This window comes from Apium graveolens, chromosome 4, assembly GCF_009905375.1.
Source record: "Apium graveolens cultivar Ventura chromosome 4, ASM990537v1, whole genome shotgun sequence".
Taxonomy (NCBI): Eukaryota; Viridiplantae; Streptophyta; class Magnoliopsida; order Apiales; family Apiaceae; genus Apium; species Apium graveolens.
In genome coordinates this window covers 239,194,436-239,205,681 of record NC_133650.1, presented here as the reverse complement: position 1 = coordinate 239,205,681, position 11,246 = coordinate 239,194,436, and the positions used below count along the sequence as shown (strand labels likewise).

The window sequence follows — 11,246 nt, the reverse complement described above, 5'->3', positions numbered from 1 at the left end:
ATTCTCCAAGTCTAATCCAAATATACTAGAAAATTTGTTGTTTTTTTAGTAGTGTGTATGTTCAAAGAGAGTGAGAAGCACTCTCCCAGTATTATCTTTGACCAGACCTCCCACTCTCCAACATATCAATTACATTTTGAGCAGCAAAACTATGTCTGTAAGTCTCTCCTTCTATCTCTCTCAATATATATTTACATCTAATTCATTGTGTGCATGTAATAATGTATATCTCAACAAAATATATTTATGGATGAAATATACATGCATTGTATGGGTGCAGGGTGTGGAGGTAAGGGTTCCAAATCTGGATTGTGAAGGATGTGCTACTAAGCTACGAAAAGCTCTACTCAAACTCAAAGGTAACCTCTAAGCCATTTCATTTATATTTTTGGTATTATTACAAATGGACTGTCTGTTAAGGAAACTTAAAGTAATGGTGCTAGATGTGCTATATTTTTTGTGCTTTAAGGCAAACTACTACACTGGACTGGGAGTCTTTCATTTTCATTTTCATATTTTAAAAGGACTAGCAGTAGTCATCTTAGTCATACAAGTAATAAATTTCCTTTATTTTAAATTCCTATGAGTAATGTAGCGATTCATTTTTTGGTGGCTAAAGGTATAGAAATGAATCTAATATGGAGGAAAAAGAACTTCAAATACAGCGTCTGTGAGTTTTTTCTATTTTTTTGTTAAGTAATGTTTGTTTCTTTGTGAAACTTATGAGGGAAAAGAAATCAGAGGATGTTTCAGTTTTAGAAAGCTCTTTTTGTGGAGTATGATGATTGTTGATTGCTGTAAATTCTAAATATCATCGGGCTGGGGCTAGCAACCACCATCCTATAAAGCAAAAGTTTTGGCCCACAAGCTTTTCAATTTTTGTCCTTCTTTTTCCGAAATCCATATTTGAGCCCAAAAATCTTTCTCTTTTTGTCAGCCCATTATGAGCCTGGCACAAATGTCAATTGTTACAAAAATTGAGTTGGAAAAAAACTGTTACATGTAAAAATACAGTAGCTAAATGGAAAATATAATGTTGTGTGACTACTGGAAGTTGCTTAACAACAGTAGCACTTGATTAAAAATCCATCAACTCAAGTGTAACATTTCTCCGCAATATCTAGGTGTGGAAGATGTTGAAATTGATATGGACACTCAAAAAATTACAGTAAGAGGTTATGCCCTAGAAGAAAAGAAGGTGCTCAAGGCTATCAAACGCTCTGGAAAAGCAGCTGAGCCATGGCCATATCCTGGAGGATACACACATTTTGCATCATTTTACAAGTACCCAACTCATATCGCCAACCATTACTATGACACATCAAGAAATGTTGCCCCTGGTGGTGTACATTCTTTCTTTCAGACCCCATCCGTTTATTCTGTGGCTGTGGCATCTGACGAAGCTGTTGCTTCACTATTTAGCGACGAGAATCCTCATGCTTGCACTATAATGTGATCGTACGTGCAGAGTAATTTTGTCATATGGTTTGGATGTATTATTAAAAATGAGGGATGCATTGCGATCTTTAGTATTTTGTGTTAATGAGCCACCTACGTGCTATCTCTGTTATTGCATTCTACTATTCTAGTGAATATTTGTATTCTCTTGGGAATGAAAATCTGAGAATTTTTATTTCGAAAAATTAGTTGAGAATTAGAGTTTTAACGGAAGCATGTGTGTGAACATGAGAAACAAGCCTCCGCTATCAAACATACTTATTGCTTTAAAAAACGTTTACACATCCAAATTACACTGCACAGTATGCATTATGGATAGGCATTACATGTGCCAGTTTTCAATATATAGCATTATTGATGTTTGTTGTGATGGCGTTTAAAAATATTTTGTGGTGCTTGGGTAGCTGGATTCCATCTACACAAGTAGGAGTACTATATTTTTAATTGTACAAATAGTTGACACAAGGGTATATGTTTTTTAGTTTTCATATTAGCCTAAAATGTATTGGAAATTTGGAATACACATGTTCAGCAACGTAGCACACCCATAATTATATACAGAAAGATTAGTTGGTGATTCATCTATCTAATGCATAGTTGAGTACCTAAAGAACATTACCTTGATTGAACAGAGCAGAGCAGGCAGTAGAACACAATATTTACCTTATCATAAAGGTCCTATAGCCATCATTTGTTATTAAGAACTAAATTTCAAGCCTGGAGATTGTAATTCTCTTTCCACAGTTTCTGATAATAATGATTAATATTAATGTCAAAAATGTCGGGTTGATATCCTGATCTATTAGTCCACGGCGCCTAGCGAATGCGGAATACCACGAGTCCTTGCTAATAACACAAGTCGGACCGGTTTCAGCCACGATTACACAGTGTGGTTGGCGTTTTTTAATACTATGACAATATTTAAGTTGTCTGATTTCGTAGACCGAAATGCTTATACAGGTGGATTGGGTCGGTAGCTAGCCAGTTAGGTTATATTTGCTAATTTCCTGTGAGTTAGCCCAATGAGATTATGCATGCTTACAAGGATTTGCAGATTTTGTAGCTTGTATTTGCCATATAATTTATAAATTCAAAGTTTTTGCTCTATCATGTCAAAAAGCTCTTGTTGAGAGGGAGGAATGTATCATGGTTGATGACATCAAAGCTTGATATGAGCTATATACTGTATACTTTGTGTTATATTATCATAACTTGGTTTTTTTTTAACATTTATTAAGTTAAAAAAGTATTTATCACACAATACAAAATACCAAAATAAATTATAAAACACACAAAAAAAAGAGGGTGATAAAGTTGAGCAGACATGAACCACCAAACTTGACCAACCACATCGTTTGCCTTGCAAACTAGTCCATTGATTTGGGGCCATCAATGGTACTCCATCGCATTGGCAAACCAACTATCTGTACTCCATTTTGTCAATTATTTTGCCATGAATATGACTGCCCCGCGTTCTACACAAGCTAATACATACAAAAGTATATACTGCCTTTTGTACTTTTGTGGTGTATGTTTTTTTTTACAAATTACCAAGTTTAATAAATCACATGTTATATCTTTAGGGGTGAGGATCGCCTCTTCTAACCTTAAAAAGGCTTCAAGACTAGCACGAATTTAAAGTGATTTTTGTTTTATTTGATAATATTTCAACATTTTAAGTTGTATATATGTATTACTGTATATATTAAGTGAGAGTTGATATATGTTGATAAAGGAGTACGATATCAGCATGTATATAAATGCAGATTGGACTATAAATGTATGCGGATCATCGTGTACCCACATTCTTACCTCTATAGATATATAGGATACTCTAAAATATTTGTAGCAGGCATTATTTTTCCTCTACCTTTGTTTGTTCAAGGTCCAAGTTCGTTTTGCATACTCAAATCTCTAAATGGCTCAGGTATGTATGCCTACTATTCATCACTACCTTCACCTGCTGTGTTCTTGATTCACATATTTATTTATAACATATATGCCATATGACAATATTATTTTATGTTTATTTTTTGTTGCTCTGCACTTGTAGCAGAAAGTCGTATTGAAGCTTTTAACCATGACTGATGAGAAGACAAAGCAGAAAGCCATTGAAGCTGCTGCTGATATCTATGGTATGCCCAACCATATGCTTCTATGCACCATATCATTGTATGGTGTACTGAATTTAAACGCAAGTCTTGTCCGACTATAGGATTACTCTCATCGAATTTGGACTATTTAACATATATATGTTGGTGTTGTTTGTTTGGATATATAGGAGTGGATTCGATAACAACGGACTTAAAAGAGCAGAAAATAACAGTGATCGGAGAAATGGATTCGGTGGCAGTGGTAAAAAAGTTGAAGAAAGTTGGGAAGGTTGATATAATATCTGTTGGGCCAGCTAAAGAGGAGAAGAAAGAAGAGAAGAAAGAAGAAAAGAAAGAGGAGAAGAAAGAGGAGAAGAAAGAAGAGAAGAAGGATGAGAAGCCTGCTGAGAAAAAACAAGAAGAAAAGAAATGAAATCATTGCCATCCTCTACATAAGTTTGCTTCATCCATTGCCCATATTATAACTACTGTATGAGATTTAATAAGTACATTATATATATACTGATATACATGAATCTCGTCTTTACCAAAACCATCAATGTCGATTGAAGATATAAAATTTGCGTACATCTTATTTTCTCACAAGGGGATATATATTGATTTGGTTTAAAGTTCAAATTTTATATATCCATGAACTTTGGTTATGTTTTACATGTTCAATGAACTTAAAATGCCTGAAATTTGAGAGTAAAAGAATACTTCAAGTAATAAGTGTTTATTTTCTGTAATTACAAGTTTTGGGTTCGACAATGGAAAATGTTCAAGTACATAAACTCACTCAAAAAATATACTTGAAATCAAGAAGGGGCATACATCTGGCAAGTATGCAAGGCGGCAGAATATTGAACTTCATAAAATTCACGAACACCAAAATAAAGCACGTTACAATTTGCAAGCTCGTTCACATGTAAGATGCTTGCTATGCTACTGAGATGATGGCTGTAGATAAGGGCCGCTGTTACTGATCATATTGGCTTGAATGTCTTTCTTTATTGATTCTGATTGCAGCACTTCTAGAGTTATGATTTTCTTCAGTTTGATGTACACTAATACACTTGAACATGATTAAATAATACTGATTGTTTTGAACAATGCCACCCAACTTGAGAACTTCTTTGGTTTACTTTAACTTTAGTTTAGCTTAGAGAAATAAAAAACACTTCAAAGTCTAGGGCTTTGAAGTTCCACTCAATTCTTTAAGAAAAACTCGAATGCAATAAGCAAAAACTGAGTTTCTCCAAGATACTTTCTATCTAGCGCAAGTAGAAAGCTATGTGTGAGGATATAGGGATAGCCTAATAGCAAAGACTCATTTCCATCCTTCTTCCATCACAAGGTCGTCATGAGTATTATCTCCTTGTATAAACTACGTAAACTACCCAGAAAGAATACAAGTTATGCTATAGATACACACAGAATTACAAAGTATACATCATGTATACTAAATGGGAAAACAATTCACTAAATGGCTTCAAAATGATTTATGCCTGTAACCATTCAAATTCATTACTATATATACAAACAAATAAATGATACAATCCCCCTCTCCACCTTTATATGCATGCATGTTCACTTGCGAAGTAGTAAATATGCAACACTCTGTTAAAAATTTAGGCAAATTTAGGCGCTTCAGCTAAATTATTATCAACACCTAATTCACTAAACTATTTAACTGATATTTGCATATCACACATTGTCAGGGGATCGTTTTCCCTATATAAAATGGTCAAATTGGCAAATTTATGTGGCATTCATTCTGTAAAACAAATACCAGTATAAATTCTCTTTACCTGAAGCTTCACCCAGACTTTTTTTAAAATTATACTTCAAGGCACCCATTTGTGTTGTGAATGCTACATCTTCTTACCATTCTTGAGATTACGAAGTGACATAACAAGTTGTTGCCTTTCACCTTCTACCTCCGCAAACTTGAGACTAATCTCTGAGTATTTGTCTTGCATTTCTCTCAGTTCTTCTTCCATGTTTTTATTTCTTTCATTTAGTAATGCAACTTCACTTGATAAGGATTGAATAGAAAAATCATTACTAGCATCACGATTTGACTTTTTATCTGATGGTTTTTTTGCGCCGCTGTAAAAACATTAACAAAAAAAAATCAAATCACGTGAACCATTTATTAGTTAGAATGAAAGCATACGAGCACAATTAATATGAACGACAATAAGTGAGGTAGGTTAAGTCAGCACAATCATGCTTACCTTTTCACAGGTTCAGATTGCCTGGCTGCTGAAGGTCTTGTTTGCACAGCGTGTCTATTATCCTGTACATTAAATTTTGTAAGAGCTCCATATTTGCTACATGCAGTAATGATCTATGAGAAGTCATCATAAACATATCATATGCTCAGAGAATTTTAAAGAGTCTATTTTCATAAACTGCTTTATAGAGTTTTCTGTTAGATTTTTGCCTGCATTCTTATCAATTAGATGTTATCTGTTATATATTTTGTCGTTCATTTTTATTCCTGAGATACATCCCATAAAATTCTCATTGCAGTGTACTACGTGCATTTGCAGAACTACGAGAGACGTGTATCGCACCGAGACCGAAAACGTTGTGTTAAAAGAAAATTACACAGTTGTCTGATATAAAGTAACAACACCTATGATAAGAACAATCAAGCTTCCAAATTACCATAAACTTCACTTTATAGAGCTATATAGCTTCACTTCATGTTGATCAAGCCCGTTGAAAGTATTTGGGAAAGTAAGGACTCGTAAAAAAGAAACAATTTCCTAGTATATAATTTTTTTACCATTTTTTTTCTATACCCAATCTTACCATGTTATGACGTATGTTCAGAATGGAAAACGTACCTCGTGAGATTTCGCTTTCTCTGGTATTGCACCTTTAAAAGTCCTTCCTCTTGTGGCAACATGTTCGCTGTTACTCTGTATTTTTTTGTCCAAGCCGCTGATAACCTCGTCTTTCTTCTTCAATTGACCCTCTAATTCAGAAAGTTGTTTCCTTAAACTTTCTTTCTCCAAGTCGATCTGAAGCATACATTGTTTTAACTCCTTATACTGAATGCTTTGGTTTTCCATTTCTGACTGCAGGGACTCAACTAAAACTTCCTTTTCATCTTTCAATGTTTTAAGGGTAGTTACTTCCTCCTTCAAATAGTCAACTGTCTTTGCTGACAAAGCAAGTTCCTTCTCTACTTTCTCTCTTTGCTTACTCAATATTTCCTGACTTGCCTCGTGTTTCTGAATACTAGCTAATTCGTTGTGCTTAGCTTCAAGTTGTCGCGACATCTTCTCTATTTGTTTTGTTTGCAGATTAATTTCGTTTGAAAGTTCATGGACCTTGCCTTCATACTCATCTTTCAACAGTCCAAGATCTCCCTCAGCTTTTTCGAGCATCTTCTCCAATACACTTTTTTGTAAACGTAAATCATCAGCTTCAGCAGCAGTTCTCTTGGAGATTCTCTCAGTTTCATCTAATTTGGATGTCAAATCGAGGGAAAGTTTTTTGAATTCTTCTTGAAGTCGCTCAGTAGAACTAGCATTACTCCACCTTGTTTTTCTCAAGGCCTCTTCCGCTCGAATGGCTCGCTGCTCCTGCTTAACTTTGGCTTCAGTCACAGCTTCAAGATCATCTTCGAATTCTCGTGCTTGTTTCTCTAATTGTTCCTCTAAATTCTTCACCATGGACTCAAGTTCTTCTATTGTATCCAAGGATTTCGAGAATTCATAGTCCTGCTTATTGATTTTCTTCTCTAAAATATCCATCTGGACTTTAAAGTCTTCTATGATGGCCAAAGATTCTGAATATTCACTTTGAATCTTGGCATGCAGTATCTGATTTTGCTCCAACTTTGTTGAGATATCTTGTTTTTCCTTGTTTATGGTATCATTGTCCAAAACAAGAGCTTCCACATGCAAATTTAGTTCTTCTTTATCTTTCTTGTACACCTCAATTTCCCCACACAGGTCGGAAATTCGCTTCAAAAGTTCTTCCTTTGCTTTATTATCCCCATTATTAGTCTGTCTTCGTGCTTGCTCATCTGTATCCAGATCTGTATCAGAAGTGGAAGTTTCTGAAGCATTTTCTTTAACATTTTTCATAGCCTTAACTCTGTTAGAAAGATGAATAACTTCCGCACTCTTTTGTTCCAGCTTTTGGTTAAGGTCATTCACCACAAGAATCAGTTCAGAGTTTGAGTCTTCAGTCTCGTAAAGTTGCGAGCGCAATTTTTTGTTCAAGTCTTTTTCGCGTCTAAGCCGTTGCATCATATCTTCTGGCTGGTCCCAAACATCTTTAGTCTCTACTTCTCCCTTGGAGGACTTAATCTGTTCACATTGTTTTTTAAGTGCAGCATTCTCCTCTTTAAGACCGACAACTTGTATTGACAAGTCCTGTCCCTTTTTTCCTTCTTTTGCAATTTGTTTCCTGAGAGATTGCAATTCCAGTTCTGATAATTCGGCCTGTCTTTCCAACATATGGACCTCATTTTTCAACCATTCAACAGAATTCTTTGGTGCGTCTAGCGACCTGTCTCTAGTAAAAGTCTCCCCTGGGCTGCTTGTAAATTCAGCCAAACTTCGATCAGAAGCTGAGCCTACCGACCAATCAGTGTTGAATGGCTGATGCACTTGTTTATCTTTTGGCAACCCATTTTCCGTCCTCCTTGGTGGCAGAGAATTCCATCTCACGGGCATAACATTTCCAGCATTATCTGTCTTGTCAGATCGACGATCATTAAAGCTAATACTCCGCTCAGTTTCAGGTGAAGTTTTTAAATCGTCATCCTGAACACAAGTAAAATTTTAATAATCCACTTCCGAATAACCTACAAGACTTATAACAATGTGTAGAAAAGTTACTAATAGGAAGCCTTACTTCAAGGAAATCAAGGCCGCTATCTTCAAATGGATCAACCAGTTGACTTTTCAAGCTTTTTGGATCTTCATTCTGTCCACCATCTCTAGAACTTTAAATCAAAAATGCAAATAGCTTATAATATGTAGCATTGAAAATTTCTAAGCAAATATAATCGAAAAAGTAGGTGAATATTCACCTCTTTTCGTCATTTTCCTGCATCTTCCGAATGCCAATCTGTACAAAAACATAACTATCCATAAGGGGTGTTTTGTTTTTATTCTTATTACGCCTTACACTTGCATTATTAATGAATTCACAGCCAATAAGATGTACTATCCCAAAGGCCATGTTTGTTTAATGGTATTAAGTAGGGGATATCATTATAGTCCTTTAAATTTTCCAATCCTATGTTTGTTTTGTAAAAAAATAGTGAAGGGTTATCCAAGGATTATAATCCTTTAAATTATCCTATCTCATGTTTGTTTTGTTGGAGTAGAGGATAGGATTATAATCCCATCTAATGCTTGGTGGGAGGAGGTATTGTTTTATCCCCTCCTACAAGTCATTTTTTAAAAGATTATAATCCCCTTCATTGTTATCCCATATGAAACAAACATAGGATTGGAAAATTTAAAGGACTATATTCCAATCCCAAGTACTATCCCACAAAACAAACATACGATAAAGTTTTAATCCTTTCAAACAAACTTAGGATAGGATTATTTAATCCATAGAACTAATTTTGATGGGATTAGTTATCCCCGGATTATTATCCGGGATTATAATCCCATGAAACAAACATGGCCAAAGTGTATAACAACATTAACGACAATGTACTCAAGAAGGATACTTACATTCAAACAAGCACCCGAATCCGTAAAACTAAGAGGCAAAGAAACCATCAATGGCTGAGTAGCCTCTGCAAATTCCGCAAAATCAAGTGAGGCCTCACCTAAATAACCCGATTTCGAAGAACCCTACAGAAAACTTAAACCATATTACAATCCAATCATATAAAGATCCAAACTTTACAACAAAAATGAAACAAAATCTTACTGTAGAGACAATGAAATGATAAACATTATCTTTATAGATCCCAGTACTTGAATCTTTAATTAACTTGATAGTTTCATAAACAGGGCATTCCCACAAACAAATACCATCTACAATTGAAGTCTTGGGCAATTTTATTGTAGGCTTTCCAACACTTTCTGGTACTATAGATATCATCACTTTCTTTTTGCCTTTAAAATTTGGCACCTGAAATAGCAAATCGACAACCAAAAACCCACATTATATTTTGTATACATATACATATATCAATAAATAAATGTACATAAATGCTCTCTCTCTGTGTGTGTGTGATATGTACCTGAGTAGCTTGAAACTGCAACTCAAAAACAGCTTTGATCTTGTGTTTGTCATTTCTCCATCTAGAGGACTTGAACATCTTTTCTGGGCTATATTAAAAAAAAGAACTAAAATCTTGGGATTTGAAACAATGGGGGTGGTCAGGCTTTTGGAGAAAGAAGATTGGTTCTAAACGTAAATCTAAAGATAATTAGTAAAAGTATATGAGTTGTAAGTATGAAAAGTGGAGGATGATCCAGTAAAGCTTCTGACTGGGGCTTTTGTTAAGGATGGGATGTGTTGTGTTGTAATATCCAAGTTGTCATGTCATTTACTTGCATAATAACAAAACTTAATACTGCCCCCTCAGCCTCATAATACATGTTTAAGCTGTGATTTTAATTCTATATAGTTCAGTAAGGGCCGATCAAAAGGTTTAATTAAACTTTAGTCCTGGATGCTTCCATGGGCCCTGAAATAAAATATGTCAATGTTCCAACTGTTAGAAAATTAGGATTTTAGAATTTAATTTAATTATGTTCTTGATGTTAATCCTAAAATCTAATGATTGGAAATTGTTCAATGATATTTGAACTTAAATTTTCATGTATGGTTTTAAGAATTTTCTTAATGAAATCCATATGAAATGAGAGTTGAAAGTAGCTTGGAAAAACTTGAAAAAATTTGAGAATATTTGTCCCACATTGAAATAAATAAAGGAGGGTGTGTGCTTTATATGGTATTACCCACATGAGTAGTATACAACTACTAAGGTGTGTGATGGTCCATTGTGTTGTTGTGTGCTTCACGCGCGCACACACACACGCGCGCCCCGCCCCGGACTGGATCGAAGGGCGATTTGGGCGAATGTCTCGGCGTCTCGCGTACGCGAGGCGACCTGGGCGAGGATCTTATTTATTTGAGAATTATTTTAATTCGAATTTATTTATCGATGACTGGATTATTGGGCAGGGTACTGATTAGGCTAAGTCACTTTGTTAGTGGGCTTAGTCTATCTAAGTATATTGAACCTGCAAATAATCTGATATGTAACAAGTTCTGATATCAGAACTTAAGAACTGATGAATAAAATCAGAACTAAGTTCTGATATCAGAATCAGAACTTAAGTACTGATGAATCAAATCAGAACTTAACTTAAGTTCTGATAATAATGTGGGTGTTAATGTGAAAAGCTGTTATAAATAATTTAAATTCAAAAGCTGATCAGTTTTGATTTTTTCATTAATGAATTCAAAATCTGATCAGTTTTGTTTTTTTTTCATTTAAGTGTGTGGACAGTTTCATTTTTCCTCTCCTATAAATAGAGGCTAAACTGAATGAATAAAAAGAGAACACACTACATTCTCTTCTCTTCTCTTCAACCTCTCTGCATTTCTCTCCCACAAGTCCTGAAGTGCTGATATTTTCCGGCAACTGAGGTGCTGGTCGAAGTGGAGCTTTTGTTGCTGCTGTTAACA

General features: G+C 34.9%; 3 protein-coding genes across 4 annotated transcripts; 2 read left to right on the top strand and 1 right to left on the bottom strand.

Annotated features, from left to right (window-relative positions):
* On the top strand, positions 1–1,701 carry LOC141717070 (heavy metal-associated isoprenylated plant protein 31). Its single transcript, XM_074519187.1, has 3 exons — positions 1–157; positions 281–359; positions 1,125–1,701. The coding sequence occupies exons 1-3, from the start codon at positions 152–154 to the stop codon at positions 1,454–1,456; spliced, it is 417 nt and encodes a 138-aa protein (XP_074375288.1). The 5' UTR covers positions 1–151; the 3' UTR covers positions 1,457–1,701.
* A 1,341-nt stretch (positions 1,702–3,042) lies between these two features.
* On the top strand, positions 3,043–4,197 carry LOC141720723 (heavy metal-associated isoprenylated plant protein 39-like). Of its 2 annotated transcripts, none has more exons than XM_074523316.1 (3): positions 3,043–3,385; positions 3,512–3,593; positions 3,740–4,197. In XM_074523316.1, exons 1-3 carry the CDS (start codon positions 3,377–3,379, stop codon positions 3,982–3,984), a joined length of 336 nt encoding a protein of 111 aa, XP_074379417.1. In that variant the 5' UTR covers positions 3,043–3,376; the 3' UTR covers positions 3,985–4,197. The 2 variants fall into 2 exon arrangements, with proteins under 2 accessions (XP_074379417.1, XP_074379418.1); XM_074523317.1 differs by having other exon boundaries at positions 3,045–3,385; positions 3,515–3,593.
* A 793-nt stretch (positions 4,198–4,990) lies between these two features.
* LOC141720722 (uncharacterized) lies at positions 4,991–10,112 on the bottom strand. The gene is made up of 8 exons (XM_074523315.1): positions 9,790–10,112; positions 9,474–9,677; positions 9,272–9,394; positions 8,614–8,651; positions 8,436–8,526; positions 6,410–8,344; positions 5,792–5,853; positions 4,991–5,663 (listed from the first exon to the last, which is right to left on the bottom strand). The coding sequence occupies exons 1-8, from the start codon at positions 9,865–9,867 to the stop codon at positions 5,426–5,428; spliced, it is 2,769 nt and encodes a 922-aa protein (XP_074379416.1). The 5' UTR covers positions 9,868–10,112; the 3' UTR covers positions 4,991–5,425.
* Positions 10,113–11,246: the final 1,134 nt, after the last annotated feature.